Raw genomic sequence first — 26,138 nt, forward strand, 5'->3', positions numbered from 1 at the left:
CTCCAAATGGCTCTCTCTCATAACAAAGTTCTTAACATGAGATTAAAAGCTTCCTTCTCCCTGCTTCACTCAAGGGAAAGGAAAATAAGTCACTTCTGTGGAAATCTGTGTGAAGGTGTAGCAGGCAGACATTCTAAACACTAACCTGGGTTGCCCAGTTCATGGTAACAGGGTTTGAAAACTAAAGGACAAATGCCAAAGCAGAGTTTATGAAGCTGTCTTTGTACACTGGCTTGAGAAGAACAGAAAGGCACAGAAGACAGGCTGAAAGAAAAGCTGTGCACACATGCATCAACCAATAACTTGGGAGGAGAGAGGATGCACTGGAGTAGAAACAGTGCAATGAAATTACAAGAAAATTTCAACACAGGCACTGGCAGCTGCTCTTGCTCCTCACATCACTGGGCAACCTTTAAAAAAGAAAAGGCAGAACATCTCTGTCCTACAACAGGAAAACAAAACCAAAAAAAAGGCACTGAGGAATATTAAATTCTTCCTATGTGACAGCTTCCCCTGTCCCCCAGATAAGCTTATTTTGCTTACAGCAGCTGGACATACAAAATGGCATTAGTTTCATGAAACTGGCCTAGTGATCCATGTTATTCATGAGGTCATGCCAGAGGATTCACAAGATCCTCTCGGGTCTTAAAATATATCCAGCAGAGAACAATCTGCCATTGATTGAATATTTGAAAACTAATGACCTAGTAGGCTCCTCCTCACCACACCCCCTCACACTCACTTCCAGTTCATATAGTCCAGTGGACAAAATGCACATTTCCTTTTTTTTAGTTCAGGGTGTTTTCAAACAAACGCCTTCATGTTAACATTTCAGATCGTTAACCAAATGGAATAAATACATCCCTCTGCAACAGCAAGTGGAGAAAGAAGAGAGGAGATCTCTGCTTGCAGCCAGCAAGTTCTGCCTTGAATGGAAAGAATCTGAGCAAGACATTTTCCACAGATGTTCAAGGAAAAACATTCCAGAGCACTGCCACATTTCAAGCCTATTGTGGCAGGAAACACTGAAGTTTCACGTGTGCAGTCCCCAGCTCATATATGAAAAGCTCACAGGCCCCTGCCATTCAGAGAGATCACATTGCACAACGTGTATGCATGCTGAAAACCCCTCTTTGAAACATCACTCAGCTCAGAGAGATCTGTGAGAGAGTCAAACTGGAGGGAAGGATTTCCAATCCCAGCAAGCCTCACCATCCCCCATCAAAGGGGAATCAATAAAAACAACTGAGAAAGAAATTCCTCCTAAGACTAAAAGCTTCACGTAAAACCCTTTAAGGGCTTCCTTTTGCTGAAAATGCTGCTTCCATATTGATCCCTGCCCCACTCCAACAGCCATGATGCAAGCTGAAAAAGCTGCCCAAGCCCGAGACTTCAAAGTATGGAGGAGACTGGAACACATCCTATTTTTCAAAATTACACTGCCATATTATATTCCCTCCAGCAGTTATAGCTAAGTTGTCTTTCTGTTACACTCGGAGAAATCAGTGCAATTGACTTGTTAACAGTTTTCCTATCAGGGACAAACAGAAAATATTCACCACACCCCACCGTCCCTATAACTCAGGATTTAGCACACTAGTGCTCCCCAGCTTTTTTTTTTTTCCCCCCAAGTTGCCTGGAAAGCTGCATGCCCCTCTTTTTTTTCTGCACCTTTCCTGTTAGTATCTTCCTTCCAGTTTTGGGGGGGATATTCTCCCTAGAAACAACTAGCTCCTTCAGCAGTTCTGCCTTTCACCATGCCCATTAGGGAAATTCTGGCACAGACTTCTTTATTCTGAAGAACAAGTTTGACAGCTGCTTGTGCCACAGGATTCAAGAGAAGGGTGTGATATCTGAGCTGTGCTTTTATAGCTGCTCCACAACTTTGCCATTTACCTCTGGCTCCCTGACTCAGTTTGCATCAAAGACAGGAGGTTTCAGCAAACAAAACCAAAGTAACACACCCACAAAACATCTTCTGTCTTGTATACTTAATTCCAGATGATTTCCCAAATAATAATTCTACATTAGTGCATTCTAACTGTGCTCATCACATGTTCTCATCATGCCCAGAGGTGAATATCCAGCAGAGATATCTGACTAACAACTGAAGAACACAAAGTTCATCCATCAATTAAAGAAAATTGCAGGTATTTCAGGGCAGTTTTTGCTACATGCCAAGATTATTTTGGGATATAGCACTCCAGCAAATTGTGCCTGGGATCTCATTTCTTTCTTCACTCTTTTGCAAAGAATGAAAGGCTGACAAGGCTTCAGGACCCTCCCTCCCCATGCTCCAGCCCTGCTACTGGAATTCACACATTCCCAGGGCACTTCTACATGCTGCCTCCCTTTCTTCACTCCACGCTCCAGAAATCCTATCTGGGTGAAGGGCTGGGAGGAGAGGCTGACAGCAAAAAGAACTCAAGACTACAACACGCACACTTCCCTCCCTCGCATTGCTCGCAGGTTTCCCTCTGAACCCTGGGTATCAATAGCATCCCACCAAACTTTTTGGATGGGAGTTCAAAGACAAGCAATGTTGGGAGAGGCACCAACCACCACTTCTGTGCAGGAAAGCCTCCACATAAGAGCTTGGAGGGGAAGGGTGGGGCTTGGGGCAGATTTCATTCTTGCTGGTTTCTTTTATCACCCTCTTTGCAAATGCTACTCTCCCACTGTGTCTGACCAACAAGAAGAGTAATAAGGCTAAAACTGTAGCCCACTAAACCATCTTGAGAAATTACCTAAAACTGAAAGAAGCTGAGTCAATGCCATCTGTCTGGCCAGCTTAGCTCAAAGCTACATCTTCATTAGGGTTTGTATCAGGATGCTACATCTCAAAGCTTCCTACAAAGGACATCCTCATTGCCAGGCTGTCCTCCTATGCTCAGCCCCTGTCCTTTTCCCAGTGTGCCTTGTATAAGCAAGTTCAGTTTTTAGGAACCACATCATCAAGAACAATTACCTTATTTATGGATGCAACCAGAAGTCAGGCTGCTCTTGCACAGACACAGATACAGCTCTTAAATATGCTACAGCCCACTATTACCAGAGGAATATGAGCACGAAAAACCTGCTCAAAACCCCACCAGCTTGGTTTATCAAATCACAAGATGAGCCCTTCACTCACATGTGCACCAGTGTTATAAAAACAGCTCCCACTGCACTCCCCAACAATATACCATGACAGGAACTCAGTGTTAACATGCATCTCTGATAATCCAAATCAATGCCATCCATCTCTCCCTCCCTCCAACATTACATCAGGATGGGTACATTTCTGTAGAAAAATCTCAACAGGCAGGCTTTGTTGCAGCTGAAGGTAAGGGTTTCAGCAAGCAACTGAGGAACAGGATGTCCTTCAGGGTACTGAAATTCATCCCAATTTGTGGAACTCCGTAGTTCAGCCGCAAGGGACCTCTAAGGTCTTGCAGTGGCAGAATACGCTTACTGAGATGGCTGAAATGTTACCCTGACCTGACCATTTTCTGCAATTACATCAACAGCGAGGTGTACTCAGGGAATTTAAAGCTATGCTAATAGAGTCTGTTTTGGAACAGAAATCCAGTTTATATTAATGTTCTTCCAGAGCAGCCACTATTAACAATCTAGTGATACAGCTGGCAAATGCAGCAGCAGTTGCTCCATACTGAGAACCAGCTCTCAGCCTGCAGGACCATAAAAGCTGCATTAGTAGAGAAAAACCCAGGGGTTATGATTACAGCCAATTCATTAAACATCTTTCTGTAAACAATCAATAGCACAAAGGACACAAGTACCACCAAAGGAGACAAGCACAGCTCTCAGCCATCATACCATTTGTTCCAAAGAGTAGGTATTTCTGAGACACGGGGAAATCAATGGGAAAGCACCACAGAATTCTCTCCCTTTCTGGCTTAGCCACACAGCTGCCAGGTTCTGTACCAACCTGATGTCTGGAAGTCTATCTGGATAGGGTTGGATAAGCCATTCACCGCTTCACGCCACATGCCACCGCCGCCCGGAGACCAGGCGGTGACCACGCAGCGATAGAGCCCAGCATCAGAGATCTGGGTCTGGTACATCCTGTAGCGGAACTCGTTCTCCTGCACCTTCTCCAGGACCACCCCATCCACACGGGTCTGGTCTGTCCAGTCCTCCAGCCGCACCACGGAATCCTGGTTCAGGGAGATGATGCGCGTGGTGCCGTTGGGGTTCGACTGATCCGTGAAGGGCTTCTCAGCCGTGATGAGCACGGAGTAGCGCGGCGTCTTGATGTTTTTGGAGGACACTTTGCATGTCATCTCAAAGGTGTGGCCTGCTACAAAGAATGGCTTCAGTTTCACCGCCTCCACTGTAAGGGTGTAATCTGAAGAGGGAGGGAAATAAGCAGCAAGAGAGGGTTAACAAATACATATGGGCATTTCTGCAGCACCTTTCAACCTAGAAGATTACAAACAGGCAAAATTGGTTTTTTAGAGAAACAAATCTCAGCACATTTATCTAACCATGTGGACAGCCTAGAATGCTACTCAACAGTGCACACACACACAGGTACACAACAGTTTGGGTCAAGATGCACAAACTCAAACAAACACCAAATACCGAACAGATAATGCAATACACAGGCTGTGACAAGACGGAATCCCCACGATTGTTTTATTCAAGAGTAAATATATTAAACAAGATTCAGAGTCCCAGTTTTATACTGGCTCTGGAAGAGTACCCTCAGTAACGGGGTATAAGGACACTACTGAAGTATTCATGACTAATGACAAAAGCTGCCACTCTCTGAACTGGCAGCACTTAGTGTAGCATCTTCTATTTCCCTGGAAAATCCCCTAACAGCAATCCAGACACATTCAGCTGAAAACACATGACAAAAGTTGGTGGTAACAGAAGTCTCCACTCCAGGCATCCCCATATGCATACACACCTGTGTTGAAAGAGTTAGGCACATCTCTGCCTCCATATCAGTTTTTTTTCCCCTTGCTTCTCATACATTTACTTGCATACAAGCCTACCAGAAGCCTTGACATCAAGAATTCCAGCAACACTTACTGCTCAGTTTCCTTCCATTTGTTCTCCATTCTCTGCTGGCTCCTCAATCCCAAGAATCCCTTAATTACAGGGTTTGGGAAAATTATACATCTCGGAGCACAGCTCCAAGACACACAAAATACAAGCTCACAGTGAGAAACTGAGAAAATGAGGAGTGACTGAAATCAGAATCAGATAAAAGGAAAGGGAGTTGCTAGTTTCCTGGCATTGTGATGAAAAGACATGCAGTACATCAAGGTTCTTCCTAAGGAAGGGAGGGCTGGGGCAGAATACATAAAAGTAACAGTATTGCAAATTACAGCCAATTCAACTCTCTGGACTTTGCTGCACCATATTCTCCTTTCACCATTCTACCAAAACAAAAATGAGTGTAGACCCATTTTTAAAAAAACTACACAGATCCCCTTTATGCAAGGCGAAACTTCTCGGGAAAAGGGAAATAAGCAATGGTGAGATTGAAACACATTTCCCAAAACTGAACTTAAATGCAGTAATATTTATGTCCTCCCCACAAGAGCAACAAGATACTTGTCAAGATTACATTTTGCAGTGTTTTGCCTTCAAGCAGCAGTTTTCACAATGAGTAAACACAGCCCACAAGATGAGAAACCTGGTATGACAACTTTAAATCAGTACTGTATAAAGCAGATCACAGTGCAAAGCTATATAAAGAAACAGCAGGAGCAGTGAAGGCTGAGATGCTTCTAGTGGTCTAGCTGAGCACAGAATTATTTGATACTCCACACCAAACCCCCCTCACACTTCCACCCACTAGGCAAGTGACAATATAAGAGTTGCACATTTAGGCACTCAGGGTACAATCACAATTGAAGTTGTATGGAGACATTCTCCTCTCCCTTGTGAAAAGACTCATCAGATATCAGATTCCAGACTTCAAATCCATTTCTGTCCTCATTCTGTGTCTATGAGACTCTGATATTTCACTCTTCATATTTAGGAGCCCAGCACAGATCAGCTTCTCACACGTTTTAGGAATATAGTAGGCAATTATATTTTGACCCAAAAGCAGAAGCACAAACAGCTAGTTATACTTCTCTGGCACACACTGTTGCTTTCTGGGCCATACGAGGAGGCTCTGGGCAAAAATCCCTCCTTATTTAAATGCTCTTTACGGTGTTGATCTTCACATCAGAGCACTGGGTCCTAGACACCAGAAAGGAAGTTTTGCATTTGGTCTCTGGTACATGTGCTTAAGACTAAATACCCTGACATGTTCAGAGCAGTACAGCTACAGCTGAGGTAACTCTCCCTGCCACCTCAACTTCAAACACCTCAACTTCCACTACTCCCTGAGCCACAGGTCAGGCAGGAACACAAAGGGCAGTGTCTTTTCCCCTACAAGGACAGAGCAAATTTCCTTCCCAGACATCCTTTCTTGATTTGAGGGCAATAGCAAATGCTTTTACCAAGTGCTTCTGGTAAAGAAAAAGGAGAGAAGAGCGGTGGTAGCATGATACAACAGCAGAAATGGCATTGGTAGAGCTCGTGGAAGAGAACAACTGAGGCCCAGAGATGAAGATGGAGAACAGTGGTAGAATTCAAAAGCATTAGAAATTAGGATGCTGAACAGAGAGCAAGGAGATATATTCTTATGAAAGTCCTTTCAAAGGGTTTTTCTACCTTTAAAAACCCCTGAGATCCTTAGTTTGGGTGAACACACAAGGAAGAGGTACCTCCTCTTATGTTAGACCATAAGAATCCGGAATAGATTAGAGAAGGGCACACAAAAGCCAGCACATACAGGTGCTAAATGCTTCTTGTTTCAACAAAGTCAAAAAAAGATCAAAGGGATGTTTCTATATCAGCAGTAATATCAGAGACCTGCATATGTAGTAAAATAAAACAACAACAACAAAAGTCCCATATCCTATCAACTAGAAAAGCATAGATCACCATTCTTAACATTCTGGTTCTGTGCCAATATTGTTCTCCTTCAGTAGCAGCAGACAAAACATAATTAGCACTCCTTCACCCCCACCTAGGAAAGCATGTAGCTGTCTCTGTGTGGAAGAGTGCACATTATGAGAAAGAGGGCAGCCCAAAGATCTGGCACTTAGCTTAGAAAGAACAGCAATCTCCACGGAAAATTAAGTGGGAAAGGAATGTTTCTTCATGTTTCCTATGCTAACAGAAATTACTCATCAGATCTTGCAGCATAAGATGAGCCACAGAGGTCAAATGAACGTTTTCTTCCAAGAACTACAGCCTAAGGTCTCATTTCTGATCTTCTGGGAATTGCCAAGGAAGCAATGTCTGTCTTGACCACTACTCTGCACACTTTCCTCTCTGCACACATGCCTGCAGTCCCACGTGGAGTCTCATCTTCTGGTAAAGCTCCATCAATGAAAAGCACAATAAAACACACCCTGGCTGGTCATACACAGGAGGCTGCAATCTGCAGTCTATGCTGGAAAGTGGGAAGGGAAGAGTTCCTAAGTAAAGCATACCCAAAGCTTGGGCACTCCTCCATGACAGAGGGCTAGCAACAGAAGAAATCCTAGCCAAATGATTCCAATAAAATTGGAGTAAACTGTACTTAGGAGCCTGGCAGTGCAAGCTTCTGCCTTCCATCACTGGCCAGTCCAAGTGGTTAAGCCACACTGTAATCTTCCTGTTGCTCTCTACCACAAAGTGTGTGCTCAGCTTCAAGAGCACTTCCTGAGTAGTGACCAACACCAGTTTTCACCTAATCTAAGCCAGCCAAATTTCTAGAGAAGCCTACCAGCTCCAAGGGCAAGGAGACTTTAGAAAACAGCCATCACCTTCCCTGCACTGCACTGGCTCTGGCTGGAAAAGCAACTCGATTGCCTGGGCTAACAGCAACCTCATGGTGCTACTTGAGGCTGCTGACAAGAATCTCAGTGTTCATAAAGGCTCCTTCCTCCCCCAGTGCATGAAGGAGGCTGCAAGTACAGGGAAGGCAGCAGACATTAAGGCAGTGACAGCTCTGCTGTGGCAGGAGGAGGTGGCTGCACAGCACCTCGAGGTACAATCGAGGTACAAGCAGCTCTGCAAGCACAACAGGCACTCCAAAACCTGCACTGCAGCCTGGCATGTGAGCACATACCTGACTTCAGGCACCTTCTTGTCTCTGCACCCACACCAGCTTAGTGCCACGGGGATTTCTTTGCTCAGGAGGAGCAGTGAGTCTGTACTACGTGTCTGTGATACACCAGCAGTGATAAAGAAAAGTAGGTGGCAGGAATGTTATCTTTTCTCTATTTACAGGACTGTCTGAAAGATTAAGACACCCTTGCTCCCAATTAAGTGTGATAGGAAGGCCTGGGCAAACATTTAGGACAAGTAACATTATGTTAAATATAATTATTTTGTAAATTAAAGACAGAAGTATTAACAAAACCCCGAATAATAGTACCTCTGGGATTCGGAATTTCAATTAAAAGATAATGTTCTCTTCTGCAAAGTACTCCATGCAGATCCAAAATTGACAACACTGGTTTAGGAAAAAAACATTGATTTCACATTCCACTGCAAACATTCTAAATGTAGGCAGTACTCATATTCAAATTAATAAATACAATTATCTTTTAGGATATCAAACCTTTTTGCTGGTTTGAAAATCATTTACAGAGCCAGTCAAAAAAGGTTTCCTCCCTTCCTTTACCCCTTTTCACTGACTGGAATTTGTACTCTAAATAAGCAAAACATAATACAACTGATGTTTTTAATTTCTGAGACAAAAAAAAGATGCCTTCTTTGTCACCTTGGCAGGGAAGAAAGTAGAAGAGGGGAAGAAACATATCAGGCAGACTATGTCAAAACCAACAGTGATCTATGATAGCAATTGGCTGCATTTGCAAAGCTGAGTAAGCAGAAAGATGTGTGAGTATTATTGGTCCCCATAGGATAAAACAGAAAACAAGAGACAATAAAACCCCAAGTTAAAATGGGCAAACACACAACTTACTACACAATACACAAAAAAGGGTTTTTGACATCTTCACATGATGTTTACATTTTGAGAAAAGGCTCTGAACACCCCTCTTTTCTGAGAGACCCACAGACAATATAAACCCATTTCTCCTTTCTCAAGAACTCAGAACAACCATTTTCAAAGTGAGATTTCTCCAAAGTCCTCCCCCCAAACACTGCTCTAAAGTCAACAAAGAAGATGCAAGCAATGAAATAGATGGAAGAAAAGCCTCTATATAGGCATAAGCTATCCAAGGAAGAGGCAAATTTCTGCTCTCTCCTTAGGCAAACACGTGGGAGCCTGGCTGCTGGCTTTTATAAGCACTGGGAGCAGTTAGGGACTCAAATCACCAGAGATACTTGTCAAAACAACAGTCAGAGAGCACAGGCAGCAGCAGATTAACTCTTTCATAGCTGCTGGCTACAGCACTGGGCTCACAGCTGAGTCTGGAGCTCACAGGAATAGGATTCAGCAGGGGACAGGGCAAGCAGAGAGAGGCATCTGGGGCTACACTGCTGAAGGGGGAGTTGAGGGCTGCAAGAGAAGGGGAAATATAACCTCTATTTTGCCCTCCCCACCTCATATCCATATAACATTCTTTTTCAGGAGGAGAAGGTTTTGGTAGGAAAGCTTGCTTTCACATAATAAATCCCCCAACCCCAAGTTCTGCCAACAAAACGTACTTTTCAGCATGGAGACTATAACATTTACATTTGTGCTGCAAAATTAGCAGAGTTTCTGGAACAAAACCAGAAGCAAGGGAATGTTCACACCTGTCACGGTTTGTTTTCCCTCAGAAATGTCAACACAGGCTGAGACTTTTCAACTCCAGCTGGTCTCTCTAGCTGCTCTGAAGGAAACAATCCATTACACTTGCATGCACATCCTCACACTCCGTGTTGTGGCATAACACTGAACTAATTGTGGCCAACATTCAGCATTAATGAGAGCTCTCAGTCCTGCTGGAGAAGCCAGCTTCAGGAAAGAAAAAAAGACCTCTCCCTGGGCCACACACTTGGTCTGGGGATGCAGGGAGTACTGAGCAAGCAGCTCACCACTTCTCTTTCCACTGAAGTAGAATCACAGCAGATCATCTCCAATTTGCTGTTTAGGGATTATGCCTAAACAACTTTAAAATTATTTCAAACTGCTTGTCTCTGAAATGTAGCTCTCTGCCTGTGGATGCCAAAGCTAGACTGTTAAATCTATCAAGATAAATGCAGTTTAGCTAAGAACAGATTTTTGCCAAAGACATTACACCCTAGGTTACTCTAATCCTTCTGATCCTTTTCAACAGACCCTCTTGCATGATTTCACTCTGAGCCAAAACAGTATCACTCTACAGGACATCCACAAAACAGAGATCCCATTTTAAACCAGAGTTAAGCAACTCAGGTAACTATTAAACTTCTAAAAAATGCTCACAGAAATACTGACTACAGCAAGTTCACTTCTCCCTGAAAAAGGTCAAGATCCAAGCAAACCACTGAAATACTTTGTTCTCCTAGCCAATTTTTTGATACTCTGGTAATACTATGCCCATGAATTTCCTCAGAACTGCCTTATAAACATGGGCTTATAGAAGAGAAAAATAAAATCACAACTGTCAAACTGTCAGACAGAGAAGACAAAGTGACATTCCTCTTTTCACCTCAATACAACCCTGTTGTTAGCAGCAAGATGCATCCTAAAGAGACCAAAGTACTCTGAGCCATGAAAGTGGGCAATGACAACAGCAACACTGCTAAATACAACCTCTGCCACTTCCAGCCCAGCTCCTGGAAGATTTAGCAGCTTGATGGACTCTCCTTTGATGGTATCACTTCCTTTGCCCTTCCACTCCAAACTGTTGCATAAAACTGGTGAGTGCTGTTAAGCAGTTATTCTCCTCCACAAATAAGAGGCCTTTACACAAGCTGACGGTGTTTTTAAACCTTCATAAACACAGAACCCCATTTCCAAAGCCCATCAGCAGACTGACAAGCCTATTGTCAGCCACCCAGGTGCCAAGTTCCTACCTTGTGTAGCCCAGAAAATGTTGACAGATGAAGAATACACATCCTTGCTCTTCACCCAGCTATTGTTACGGTGCCTACTCCACGCCGAGATGACACAGAAATAATCGCCCCTGTCACTTTCTGAAGTCCACTGGATTCTCAAACTGAAGGTGTCAGCAGACTTTTTAGAGAAGATTATTTCCCCATTCTGAATCCTCTCTCTGCCCCTGTCCCCAGGTAGCAGAGTCCAGTCTGCATCCATGGTGGCCAGGAGCTCCTCTGTCTCCACATCATCACCAGGCAAGGGCTGCCTGTAGTACCAGGAAACACTGAAGCGGATGTTTGCTTCGGTGTCCTGCACGTTTGTGATCCTGCAATTCAGCTCTGTGGGGTCATCTGAAAACTTGGGTGTTTTAGAGGCATTCAGGAACACGTCATAGTCTGGCTCTGCAGGAGAAGAAACACAGAAGAAGCAGGTTAGAAGTTAGAAGAAGGGAGAAAAGGCCACAACCTGTTAGAATATACACTAACTTCTACCATCCAGTCTGTGAAAGCACCTGAGCTAGAAGCCAAGTGCCAGAACATGCATTTTTCTAACAAGACCTGGGGACTTGGACTCTAGTTCTCAGAGTTGCACCAGTCTGACACAGGTATCTCCCGGTCTGCACTTCCAAACAAGACCTTCTGTTTCATAGGTCTAGTCAGACCTTTCCAAAAAATCAGGACTAAGAGATCTTGTTGAGCAAAATAATTCCCTTCTTTAGGCCTGCCCCCAAGAACCCACCTGCGGGTTCAGTTTCAACCCAGCCAGCTGCTTTTTGCACCTGTCAGATGCCTGAGGCAGCCTGCAGCAGGACACTGGCTATTCTCTAGCTTTGGACTGACCAGAGACATCCCATTTCCCCAATATCTCTCCAGGATAAGAGGCCATCTCCCATCCTGAAATGCTTTCTTTTCCACACTTAACAATCCCATCATGTCTCTAAAATAGTTAAAGCATGTTAAAAAACAGTCCTTCAAAAAGCAAATACTTCACCCACCCAGAGACCCAAACCAGGGGATACAAGACACCACTGGCACTCGCCAGAGGCAACACCAAGAGCTGAGCATGATACATTTCAGTGGTCAGCAGTTTAAATGCTACCCAGGTCAATAAATACTAAGTAGGATAAGATAAGAGTTGAAGTGTAGATCAGAAAAGCTGCACAGTCTGAATAGAGAAATATGTGCTGTACAGCTGTGAGGCTGGAATATCTCACACTGGAAAATCAGTGCCTGAATTTCACGGGTTAAGAATGGGGCTGTTGTATTTAAATCTGAAATAGCTGGCTGCCCAAAGCCTAAAAGCGATAAGGGAGCCGCATGACTATTTTCTCTCAGACTACAGAGATAGTAAAGGAAAAAGATTACAGCAAGAACCTCACACCACAAAGGAAATACATATTTATTTACTAGCATTAGAATATTTTTGTCTTGCTGTCTACTATAATTCAGAAAAATGACCAGCTTCCCAACTGTTCGGCCAATACTCATCACATGCCTTTTACAGCCTAACTGTATTCAGCGTTCTGTATTTATTTCCTGCTTTATGTTTTACTTGGCATTTTGCCCTCCTAGAAACAATTAACCGAAGCTATAATTGGGACAGAGAAGGCAATCCAAGGCTAAAACTTAGGCTTAGCTCGCCAACGAGCCAAGATAATAAAGCATCTTAATAGAACTGCTGTGGAAACTGTGTGTGCATATGCACTTTTGGAGTTCAGATGCAATGGATAAAAACAATTCTAGTGAGCAAGCTGGGCTGCTGCTATGTCAGCCTGCAGAAAAGATCTCTCCCCTGTGTTAGGCATGCAGTGTCCTTGCATCTAGCAAGAACAAGGGCATCAATACACACCAGACCTCAGAGAATCTGGTAACACTGATGGGGAGTTTCTGTGGCGTTAGGGAACACAAAATCATAGAAGCACTGCTTGCAGAGTCTGCAGTACCTATACCAGCAAGCATGTGGAGATTTCTGCACATTTTCAGAGTAAGTAAGGCAAAATAAAAAGAAAATGCATACAATTCTGCTACCATCAAAGCACAGATTATAAATGATGGCCAAAACCCATTTTTGGTGTTAGCCCCCCATAGATCCTACAGCATCACTGCTCTTCCTTCCTCACTCACAAAAGACTGGTTTACTCCAGGGCCTCATGATATATTGCTCACACTCTGCAATTCTCTCATCATTCCCCCTTGCCTCCCCTTCCCCACACAAAAGGAAGGCATTCAAGAACAACTAATATTTTCACAGTAACAAAGACTATGAAAGCAGGTACACTTCTCTGGACAGGGACACCAGAAGGAAAAACCTGCAAGAATCTCAAGTTTTTGAAAATCATTTCAGGTTTGTTTTATTTGCGGGCAGGGGAAGGACCCTAAAAAGAGAGTTTTCTCTTTGATAGCACCACTCCAGATAGGAGCTTCACCCTGACAGACACTCAAACAGAGGATTTAGAAAGAATAAAAGGCTGGCTGGATAAACCTCATTCCTCCACTCTGTCAGCTGTCAAAGAACAGCCTCACTGACAATTCAACGACTTAATACTCCAGGAGCTCTTAACTTCCATTAAGAAGGAGGAGTTGGTGAATTCTGGATGCAGTTGAAAACCTCAAATGCTGAAAATTTATTCCACTTTCCCTCTCCCCTAGCAACCAAGCATCTGCATCTGCTGAAAAGCAGATTTTATTCTCTCCTGTTCCCAAATAATGCCAAATTGGAATGGAAAGAGTAAGGAGTAGCCCTACAGGTACAGGCACTACAAGAGAACACACTAGCATGCAAGCGCATCTGTACACGCATGAACACACATGCATGACTGCACATGCACACAAGTGGGAGAAGGAGGGAACACTCACAAGCTGAATGTGCAATTTGAATGGCTGAATGAGGACAGGAAATGAAGACATTAATCACTTGTGCACTTCTAGCACACATCACAAGTGTACTTGGAGACGGCCACGGCTCAACTGCTCTGCACAATGCTAAAATGCAACATTTAAAGTCATTGTCGATGGGATTTAACCTTATGGCACAGCTATTTATTGCTGAAAAACAGGCTCTCTATATGCTGGCCTCATTCAGCACTTTTATGTTGGAGGAGCTGTGCCTTTGTAACTGGACAGCACCACCAGTTTCTCATGACAAGACGATCTGAAAGGGTACATTGAAAGGGTTTGGGCCTGCATGCTTGCATCCAGACAGAGCTGGGAACAGCCACAAAGTGCTACAAGCTCTGCCAGTTCACATCTAGGTTCATTCATGCTTCCAACAATACCAATCCTTGGTAAATTTTAGCAGGTGCAGATACCTTACCTACAGCATCCTGCAACACCATCCTGAGTTTCATTGCCTCTAAAATGAAGCTATTATCTACCCAAGAATAAACTAGGGAACAGACTGGGTAGGCTGACATATCTAGACCTATCTGTAAAACAATAGGCTTTTTAAGAAGTTTTACTAGAGTTTCGTTTTTAGTACTTCTCTCAGGTAATTTTACTTCTAAGGCTATTTGCATAAAGATAAATATATATTATATGTGAGAGAAAGAGATCCCTACATATAGATGAGAGATGCAAACAAGAGAAACACTTACGCAGAAGAGATTCTGCAAAGTTCCCTCCCTTTTCTGCTGGGGCCAAGGATTAAGTGATACATTACCCATGAAATCTGACAGCAGAATCGCTCACCTAGTGCTGTCACCACCACGCTGACTGGTGCAGAAGTCCTCTCCACCACCTTATGCCAGCTCCCATTGTGCAGTGGCACCCAGATGGCAGCTTCACAAAAGTAGTAGCCAGAGTCCTCCACATCCACGTCACGCACCAGGAGGCGATAGGAGTTCCTGTCCACATGGCTGAGGCTGATGAGGGTTGAATCACTGACAACAGAATCATGGTCCATGCTCAGCAAGAGCTGAGCATCTGACAAGGTGTCATCAGGTGATGTAGAAAAATACCACATCACCTCTGCTTGGAAAATACCACTTCTGTCTGTTGTGATGTTGCATGTAAGATCCAGGGAGTCTCTTTCGGTCACAGACATATTGCTGGTTGAGATGACCACATCTAGAGCTTGGAAAGAGAGACACAAAAATTCAAACAAAATTTTTTTTTATTTGTTACTTTTAATAAAAAGAGTTCACTGTAAGTTATCCAGGACTTCACATTCTATAACAGGAGCTTCTGAAGAGGCTCAGTAGCTGTGCCTTCAAATGCCTGTTGGATATTGAGCTGAGTGATCTATTACAAGGGCAATACACATTATCAGTCAAGCAAGGGATGTGTGATGAGGGCAGAGGGGAAAAAGGGAGGGAGAAGAGCATTTTTATAACCCAACAGCAACTGGTCCATGAAGGCTTTGTCTCAACCACAGGCTTTATGTCACCTCTGCACAGCAGGAAAATGTGTACAGGATTTTTCAATCTCACAGGAGGGTCAAAGTGTTTTGGGACTATCCCTCACAAGACAAAGCATCTACAGAAATCACTAGGAACTACACTGGAACTCAGCATGGTATTTGCTGACATATTTTTGAGCTCCTTGAACAGCGCAGATTTAGATGAGAAGCAGCCATGGCTACATGTTGGAGTCCTGACTGACCTCAGGTGTGCTTCAAAAATATGAAATGGAAACAAACAGAAGGCAGCAGTAACTCCCTGTACTGCTGATTTACTGCTCAGAACAATGCACACTGGGAACTTCAAAGCAACACCAACAGCCAGTTAAAACACATTTAACAGCCACTGGCCAGTGAATATTTTTAATATACACAGCACATATGGTCATACCCAGCATTCAAACAGGACCAGCTATGGCGTTTTAAAAAAAACCCATGGAATCAGAGTGCCAAGACCAGGAGAAGAAAAGCTGGCCTTAGTTGCTGGTGAGCAGTGAGTAGTCAGAATTACTGTCAATAAAACCAAACCATGCTCATCTCATCCCTCACCACCTGATAACAGAGCAGTCAAACTGAACAGAGGGCAGCAGACCTCATGTGAGTGCTGAAATCAAGTCCAGATGAATCTCTCTCACTGGGACTTGCCTCACTGTCTTATCATGGGATTGGAATGAGTAGCAAAGCCTGGCTAATTTAACAGACTAATACCAGAATACAAAATAAGACTCATCTGCTAGGTTAAGAGCAGTATTTCTCCAAGGAACATTTCTGTCTCCACGAAAGTGATGGGCATTCAGAATCTGGCAGTATATGCACATAGAGGGACTTGGAGAGAGTTTACCCATAGGCATATAACCATTTACATCTCAAGTTCATTTTAGCAAGCAAATGCAGAGATTTCAGGTGTCAGCACAAGATGCTCTTCAAGTCCTACAGGATGTGCATACAGCATTTTGCTAGAGAATAACCTATCCCCTTTAGCATAACTTTAAAAAAGCCTTCATGCCCCTGACAAAATGCCAGTGCTGCTAATGACTGAGCTTAAAACAAAGGCTAAAAACCCCTAAGAAAAACAAACAAAAACCCCCACAACAAACAAACCACACACCCAAACCACATCAAAAAACTGTACCACTACTGGTTCTGGCCAGCCTCATGCTGTTTTCAGCCACTGATTAAACCTACTTAAACCAAACACTGCAAAAGTGTGACAAAATAGAGAATTACAGTTCTTAATTAGGCAAGTCCTGCGTCAGCAGAGAGCACCTGCAAGCTTTGCTGCGCAATAGACACCCTGAAAAAGAGGGGGGTAGATTGATCCTGTCAAATTTCACAGGCTAAGTACCACCAAGACACTAAAACTACATCCAAGTGAGCCCATCAAAAAAACCCCAGACATTTGGGTTTTCCCTATAGTGATTAAAGGATTACAAAAATGAAAAGATACACCCTTCCTGTCTGAACAGTTCTAAAATACCGTGATAATCTCATATTTCTGAGGGACCATCACTGCCTGTTTTTCCACCTATTGAGTGATAAGATGCATCACCCCCACTCTCCCTCCTCCAACCAGCAGTGATAATGCTAATGCAATCAAGTGCTTAGTGCATCTAGTCCTGAAATCTGTATGGGCAGGGATATCTGGATATCCTTAGCATAGCACTGCATGTATTTTTGTCTCCTTAGCCAAGCATGCACTGATGTGTTTAACAGAACCATTACTGTCCTAGACTCCTGCCAACATGGCAGGGCAATCAGACCAGTGATAAAAATCATTGGATAATTTGCCCTGTTAAATTATCACTGCCTTCTCCTTTCTCTTGATCTTTCCATGCTATTTTAATAAACAACATACAGAAAAGCTTCACATCTATGACTGAATCACAAGCCACTTTCACAGGGGAAGTGCAGCTGTTTAGTGCTGTGGAACCCTATGTTAATAAGAGAGCAGAGGAAGGGTTTGGGTGATCAGGTGTTAAATATAATGCTTATTTAAGAAATATAAAAACCATGAGTAATCTGAAGTGAACGAAGGATGGGATAAAATCTAAGTCTAGGCATCTTAGAGGTTCCACGCAATCCTTCCATGCCATCAACCCCTTTTTCCCCAAAATAAATCTAGAAAAATTATGTCAAGGATGTAAACAGGCCAGCTATCCAAACAGCAGTCTAGGTTCTGCTGGAATGCACCCTCCCTTCGCTCAGCCTACCCCAAAGTGTCAGCCCGTGCTGTGACCCCAGCCCACCGGGAACACTCACCGGTGCGCTGGATCGACACGCTGGCGATCTCCACGCTCTTCTCCTGGATCTTCTGCCACGATCCATCCGCCCCTCTCACCCACTCGCTCACGAGGCACCTGTAGGCGCCGCCGTCCGCGGAGGACGCCTGGGACACGGAGAGGCGGTAGGTGTCGTTGGCTCCCGTGTCCAGCCGGATGTCCCCGGTGCGGTAGCGCTCCTCGTAGCCGGGGCCAGGCTGGAATTTGCCCTCGTGAGTCAAAGATAGGATGTCCCGCCAAGAGGACCCGCTCTTGATCTGCCAGGTGACGTGCAGGTGAGTGTGCTCCGGAGAGGTGGTGATGGCCGAGCAGCGCAGCTTGAAGGAGTCGCCCTCGGACAGCCGGAGGGACGCCGAGGCACGAGCTTTGGAACCGCTCACGGACAAGCCATCAGAAATCACTATTTGGGGGGAAAAAGAAGACCAAAAGATATAAGCATCATAAAATAGAATCAAGAAGAGAACACCCACAGTGACTTGTTCAGATATTAGGCAATAAAACCACCACAGAGCAACAGCTTGCCAATCATTCCTTCTTCCACATATAAATACATTCCAGGAAGAAAGAAATTCAGCTGAAAAAGCACTAAAGGAAGTGCTCTGCTTTAAACAAGCCAAGACAAGAATTAATTTATCCTTCCACTCACTTTAGTTTCCCATCTAAACATCCTCATCTTGACTATTCTCATACAAAACTAATCTTGATCTTTATGGGAGTAAAAGATAAGACATGGGAAAAGAAATACTGTCCAAATTTAATACTGAAAAACACTGAGTGATAGAGCAAAGATAGGACAAGACTGTAGTAATCAACAAGCTAAAGCAGAAAAGTAAGATTACCTCCTTCAAATAGAAAGATCCCTAAATGATACTAAAACAGAGAGACAACAGCCTGTAGTTTTTACCTGAACTTAGCTTCTCTACCCAGAGGCTTAGGGACATGAAATATTTGCAGACATCTTCAGAAAACCCACCGCTTAGTGTTTTATTTACATATTTACTAGACAGAAAAAAGAAAAGTGGTGTTTATAGTAAAAAGCCTCTCTTCACTTTCTCACCTCACCTGCCTTAGCTATCATACTTCCCAATTTTCAGTTCTGGCTTTAGGAGAATCAAAGAGGAACAAGAAGAAGAAAAAATAAAATAAAACCCACAACAATCATAGACAACAGAAAGCGAACATTCTTAAGGGTACATCTATAATCAATATCAAAAACAAATTTAAAGCACACCTCACTCTTCAGAAATACCTTTCACTTGGACCTCTGCATCATAATTTCCCTGAACGGTGGCATCAGTGCTGGGCGTGGAACATTTGTATCTCCCTTGGTCAGCTGGCTGGATGTTCCTAATCACAAGTTCCACAGCATCGTTGCTGCTCCGTCTGAGTTTGATATCCCCGCGGCCCACGCGTTTTTGGTACTCCTCAGAGGTGAAGGTAGAATCCCAGGTACTCACTATCCGCACGAAGTCAGTGTCCCGGGAGAACTCCCAGTCAAAGTTCTGCTCACTGGGTCCATCATAGTCACTAACGCTGCAAGGGATCGCCACCTCCGTGCCCACCACTCGAATGAGGGGACCTTTGGGCACTCTCACAATTCGCCCTCTGCAGAAAGCTAGGCAGGACAATAAAGAATAACACAGGGTTAAGGATAGGCTGCAACCAGGAAAAAGGAAAAAGTTAAATATGCCAAGGTTGGGCATCCCACTCTGCAGAAAGCTAGAACTAGAAAGAGCAATATTCCCATTAACATCTAATCTCACTGAAGCAGGAGCCCCTAAACACACCATTTTTAGTGTGGGCAATCTTTGTTTCACTGCTTATAGAATACCACGAGGTAACAAAATACTGATGGAGAGAAAATTGTAAAGAAGAAAAAAAAAAAAAAGAAGAGAACTAGCCATAGATCCAACAGATTACAGTTTCTCTTCTATAAGGCAAGTGCTACGTAAGACGTTTAAACAACATTAATAGGTGGTTTTCATTACTATAATGAGAGCATAATCTAATCAAGAATTTTTATAAGACTTCTGCTGATATCATTAGAGAGTCTGAAGGAGGAAATTAATTCTCCCCTAGATTGAGGGCCAGGAGAATTTTAAGTTGACATTCTCCAAAGATGAGTATAGTCACTGCTGCCCTGAAGGGTCATGGCTTCTCTCACACAGGTGAAATTCCTTGCCCTCCGAATTGATTTAAAAGGAAGAACTGATTATAACAGACACAGTTTGCTTGAGGGGATTTCTGCAACCACAAGTTTCCTCTTTGGTGAAGGCCCAGAACCTGGGAGCATGAGCAGAGCAGGCTCACTCCAGAGCAGAGGAGCACAAAGTGCTCAGACAGTGTTTTCCAGGACTGTCTCACCAGGACAGCAGGACAACAGCAGTTTTCTGCAGAAGGCTGGAAAAGCAGTGAGTTATGCTCCAGGCAAAAGTGTGAACCACTTAAACAAGCCAGGGGACCTGGCAAAGACACAGCAAGAGACTTTTCTGGCTGGTTTGGCTCCGTAGCCCAGAGAATAACCCCAGCAGCTGCACATGGATTTTGGCAGGTCCTTACTTCTCCAAAGAGCAAACTGCTTTGATTTCCAATTCCAACCAGAGAAATCTCTTCAGAGATGAGTACTACCTAAACTCAGTCCCCAAATATGAACAGTTTACTGCATGCCACCACCTCCATATCCATAGCAAAATATTTTATCAGCCAGGTAGAACAGATGTCAGAACACCGAGAGACAGATCTTGATAAAACCAAGTAGATGTCTAAAATGACATCAAAAGCAGTGGAACCAAAAAGTAGATCTGAGATACCACAGAGGCAAAGCCAAATTTAAACAAGCAACCCCCAACACACAAAGTACAGCAACCCACAACTGCTGCAATTCACCAAGTTCATTGGGAAAGCCACCAGCTAGTGACATGAACCCCAATATATTTGATGAGCCTTCCCCTCCTATCACTCTGCATGAGCAGAGTCTCCTTGCTAGAGATTAAGACCATCATGCCAATAGGAATCCAAGTGTGGGCAAAAGAGTCTTGTAGACAGAAACCCCACACTGGGGAACCTGCTATACAGCACAGCTTGTCCCCTCCAGAGCAGTGTGGAGAAGGATGTGTTAAAGAGTAAGATTTCAGTGGGCATTTAAAAACTACACAAGCAGCTGTACACACTGAGCATAACCACAAGAGAAAAAGCATATTTTTATTTGCAGCTACAGTTCAGCAAACAGTTGAACCAAGGACTGACACTGCCTTTACCTCCCCAGTTCAGAACTCCTACCATGCTCTTTACTTTGCAGGCTGTTCACGTGTACAGGCTCAGTCATAACAGTCCAATTTCCTCATTGCCATGACCTTCTGTATTCAACATTAGTACTTCATTAAACTTACTTGTAATGCAGACTGGGGTTAATCTCTTACCCCTTCTATCCCTCCCAGAAGACTGTTACTATATACCTGATCAAGTGATTGACTAGTCCTAATAAGGAAGCTGGACTTTTTTGCACCATTCACATGTGCATTGGAGAGGAAAACCTCCACTGTCAATGTATTGTTCCTCAGCCAGATATCTTTAAAGACACATCTCCTAACCCAGGCACCACACTAAAATCATAAAATCACCCATACAGAAAAACAGTAAAAAAAAATAATAAAGCAAGCTACAGGGCTCAGATATACTTCCTCATCAAGTCTTAAGTTGCATTCAATCCTCCAACTTATCCTCTTACAGAAAGCGGTAACAGCAGCAGGTAAGCTTTAAAGCCTGACAGTCAAACCAGCTTCCAGCAAACCACTGTGAGAAGTCAGCTCGGGATCCTGACTGAGGACACTCTTCAAACACTGACATCTCTCTAGAAAATACTCTCTGGTGACACTGAAACAAGTAGACAACACTGTTCTGCATGTGTCTTCAGCTGTAGACCCACATACCGTGCGCTGCACTAATCCAATCTAGAGGTGACAAAGGCATGACTAATGTGGCAAGGGCTGCACATTTGTGTTTCAGATTAGCACCGACAGCCCAGTTTCTCTTCTTCCAAGGTCACTAAAGACCCTTTGACACTAAATGAAGGTAGGGGGTGATTAGCACCTTCATAAGAAAAGGCAAGCTAAAGGGAAGGATAGAAGCACAGGGGCTCCTCACCGGATCTGTTCCAAGTCTGTGCCTTATTGCTGTAGAGGAATGACTATCCCCCTCCCCACAGTTCCACAAGTAATTCCTGCCTAACCCAGGGCTGGAAGAAAGGCAGTGGACCAGACTGCAGGAGAGATGAGGAACAAGTCGTAACAGAATTTTACGGGTTGCAAACAAAAACATTTGTTATTGCTACAATAAATCCGAATTCTGGTAAGGCAGGAGCAGAGCCAACATCACCAAATAAGAGAGTGAGAACTTCCTGCAGAGCAGCTGCTGTGCGCTCCCCACAAGTGAGGAGGAGTGTGCACAGGGCAGACACTCCAAGGGTGACTTGCATTTCTAAATGACCCAGCAGGCTGTGAATTCAAGGTTCTGCCTCTGGTCCTGCAGCAAGAGTATCCCTAGAGACTAAACAAGGTGTTATGTTCTTTGCTGTGCATTAGGGATTAACATTTCATGTAACTGTGGGAGAAGTAGCTACAGAAACAGTGCTACAGACACCGATCTTGGCAAAAGGTGAGCCCCCTATTGCTCTTGCAGATAAGTGAGAAGCTTTTACAAATATTTTATTCTTACACTGTGTTACTTGCCTACACCCCCTCACCCTCCCAGAGCAATCATGATACAAGAGCTTGAAACTCTGTAAATTTGTTGGAAACATTTATTTTTCATGACACCCAATATATTTCACTGTTAATATAAGGTGGCAGGTTCTTAATGAATTCATCTGAATCCCATTTAGCTATAGAAACAGATGGAAAAGGACAAAACACTGTATACACTAGTGACAGAAACAACACAACTTTGACAAGTCTGTATTTTTCAGTATCACTGACCCCACCAAAGATGTGTATTTAGTAAGAACTCAGTAACTGGATCTGAGTCAGTGTTGGCCATCGAATTTGCCTGAGCACAAGGCTAACTGCCTAAATACAAAACTTTATTTTTACTGAGTTACCAGACCACCAGATGAAATTGCAAGGAACCATTTCCCAAAACAAAAAGTAACAGAGCCCCTGTAAGGAGGACAGCACACAACACAAGGCATGGCACTATTCCTTGGGTTCATTAGAGAGGTGACAGCACTACCAGGCAACACCAGTCCTTTTGCAGCACTGGGCCAGAAACACACAAATGTAGAATAATAACAAACTGGGGTCTGCCATATTAATATGACAGAGGTGAGACAGCTCAGACATAGCCAAGGCAGCTTCGAACTTGTATTTTTTACCTAGCAATGGTTCATAAATTTATCCCACCACCCAGATGCACCATCGCATTGCTCACATTAAATGAAATCCTTCCAAAAAGGACAAGAAGGAAAGCAGATGATTGAACAGATAGGTTGGGAAGTCAATCTGAACACATTAAATAGCAACCTGTCATTTTTAGGATAACCAAGAAAACAAGAGAGCAAAACTGTGCAGGATCTACAGGACAGGTAGTCTGTTTAAACTCTCAACAAGCTACAAAACTCCTCAAGGAAAGGGCTGGTTAAGGATTTCCCCTTGCATTAGGGACATTGCCATGTATGTGAAAGTCTCCTAGGAGCTTCAACTTCACATACATTTTGCACCTACGTATCACTTATGAAAGAACAAGATGAAAAGTAACCTGTGGAGTCGTCCATGAGGCTGAGAAGATATTACTCTTGCAAAGAACACACTTGTGCTTCAGCACTCTCTTTCACAGGGTGCTTCCTCCAGCCTGCACTAGACAGCTCTATCTAATAAGAAAACATGTTCTCATAGCAGCCCAGAGAAGGAGGTCACCTCCACATCCGCCAGCCAAAGGAAAATGCAATCTGACATGCAGTAGGAAGCCAATTAAAGTCAAAAAAGTAAGAGCTAACGAATGAGTAAATTGGCTCAGACTAAGCACTCGAGCCTCTGCATCAGAAAGACTTAGAACACACAGTCCAGCTCCTCAACCAAGGCAGTCACAGGAGACACAGCGACAACTTTGCTGACGCCTTTCATCTCAAAAGAGCTTTCCGAACAAAAGGTTGTTTCATTTGCCAACTAAACATTACCACTTCTGGGAAGGAAATACCCAGCAGCCCTTTCAAATTCACAACAGTTTATGACAGGGAAAAAAAAAATAAAATACTGCAGCCAACTTTGCAAATGGTGGTAACAATCCTCCCTCCCTGAGCTCCTCCATTTATTCCCAGTGAGGCACCACTGGCTGCAGCACTGTGGGAATGGGCTGAGCAAAGGGTAAGCCTTCTTGTGTTCCACTGGAGAATGACCAATGTATCTCCCACCATTAAAGCTGAGCACTCTGCCTCCTCTATCTACCAAAATCCCAAATCTCCCGCTTCTGTACTGAACTGCTTAATTACAGGGCTTGTGATGCACAAAGCCATTTTCCAAAGTGAAGAAAAAAATACTTAATTTTTGAATATTTCTTTTTATCCCACCAGAGTCATGTCCACACAAATCTTCTTCCTCCATTTTCAAAACAGAAATCATCAGGCTCCTGCTGGGAAGCACTCAGCAACTTTCCCTAGCAAGCAGGCAGGTGAAGGGACAGGCAGCATGCCATACATTCATGGGCTCTCATCTTGGGAAGGAGAGCCAAAGCATATCAGCACAGAACATTATAACTCTTATCTCCAATCTGCCCCTTTTCCCCTTGCCTCTCCACCCAGCTTCAATTATCATCAGGCAGCTACACATCAGAAATGTCATCTGTGACTATCCGGGAGCGAAAGAACAAGTTATACCAAACACGCCTACAACGTTTGAAAACCTCTCAATACTGTTAAGGCAATTATTTCTTTAATATCTAAATAACATGATTTCCCTAGAAGAGGCACATTTTAACAAACATTTTACTTTTGTATTTCCTCCACTTTTTAAATGCAGTCAATTAAATTTTCTACGCTACACTGTGTAGTCTGAGAGGAAAACTCAGAGATTAAGCAGAAAAGGGAAGTTCTTGAAGTAACAGAAAGGCAGCTAACTATCAAAATCTTCCTATTAGTCTCAAAAAGAAAAGACAAAAACAAAACTAAATAAGTGAGATCCCTTACCATTCTTGCTTAACACATGACATCATCATACTCTTCTTTCCAGTGCAGACACACAGCAGGGATTGGGATCTACGCTAAATAAAGTGGTAGGCTATTCCCATTCTTTCCAAATTACAAAATTCAGATTGCCTTAATCAGCAGAAGCAACCCAGACCTTACAACCAGACAGGCTGCACAGGGAAGGAACAGGGGGCTCCTTTAAAAGAGACCAAATTTGATTCTTTATGTCAAAGCTGTGATCACCACAGTAGCCTGGGATCATCTGAGGCACACAGGGCTCCCTCCATACCTTGTAAGAAAACACAACAGTGGTGTTACACCTCCTTGGCTGCCTAAAAAAACTCTGATAGATTTTTATGGCTTGAAAGATCTGCAGCATATCATCTGAAGATATCAGAGAAGAGCAAATGAAGGAGTCCGTGAGAGAGACATTTACATTGTTCTTTCCCAGGCGGCTAGGATTCTTTTTTTAGATAATGTAGAGCTCTTATCAAAAGGAATTAGCCTGGGTGTAATTGCTTAAAACCCATTATCTCTATCAGGATGAAGAAACGCATACTGCATCTTAAGCGGAGCCTCAGAAAAGCTATCAAACTGCAAGGCTGCTGGATTGCTCTAATCTCCATACCATCTGAGATCTCAGAAAAGCCACATCTCCAGCACAGGGTGAAAAAGCAAGTTCCTTCCCAGCTGAACTCCATCTACACCACGTGGACTAACATTCACATGTAAGCATGTGAAAGTTAATTTTGCAGTGCAGGAACAATCTGTCTTTACCACTCATTGCTTCACTCACTTGCCACCAAGCCATGGGATTTCAAAAGCACCTAAACAAACTAAAAGGTTTTCACTAGGACACAGTTCTCAGTTATCACAGAACCACAGAATGGTTTGGGTTGGAATGGATTTTAAAGATCATCTAGTTCCAACACCCTGCCATGGGCAGAGACATTTTGCACCAGACCAAGTTGCTAGAAGTTTCAGCCAACCTGACCTTGAACCCTTCAAATTATGGGACATGCACAGCTTTTCTGGGCAACCTGCTCCAGTATCTTACCACCCTCATAATAAGAAATTTCTTAATATCCAATCTAAACCTGCCCTCTTTCAGTTTAAAGCCATTATTCCTTGTCCTATCACTACATGCCTTGGGTAAAATGTCTCTCCATCTTTCTTCTCTTCCTCTTTCCATTAAACTGCAGTGGAAGCAGTAAGGCAGAACCCAGGCTGAATATGCAGGTAGAGTTTA

The 26,138-nt window shown here is 43.5% G+C and overlaps 1 protein-coding gene across 5 annotated transcripts in view; it reads right to left on the bottom strand.

The window, feature by feature from the left end:
- PTGFRN (prostaglandin F2 receptor inhibitor) overlaps positions 1-26,138 on the bottom strand; it is a 97,415-nt gene that overhangs the window by 17,336 nt on the left and 53,941 nt on the right. For 3 of the 5 annotated variants that reach the window (XM_085076159.1, XM_085076167.1, XM_085076152.1), the window contains 5 exons: positions 18,965-19,330; positions 17,696-18,115; positions 14,728-15,111; positions 11,017-11,442; positions 3,932-4,351 (listed from right to left, as the gene is read on the bottom strand). In XM_085076159.1, the coding sequence (XP_084932285.1) occupies positions 3,932-4,351; positions 11,017-11,442; positions 14,728-15,111; positions 17,696-18,115; positions 18,965-19,330 (2,016 nt within the window). Of the gene's footprint in view, positions 1-3,931; positions 4,352-11,016; positions 11,443-14,727; positions 15,112-17,695; positions 18,116-18,964; positions 19,331-26,138 lie in introns of those variants that run through there. The other 2 variants (XM_085076186.1, XM_085076177.1) reach the window with 2 other exon arrangements.

Source organism: Lichenostomus cassidix, chromosome 1, assembly GCF_008360975.1.
Source record: "Lichenostomus cassidix isolate B80296 chromosome 1, HeHo_3.0, whole genome shotgun sequence".
Taxonomy (NCBI): domain Eukaryota; kingdom Metazoa; phylum Chordata; class Aves; order Passeriformes; family Meliphagidae; genus Lichenostomus; species Lichenostomus cassidix.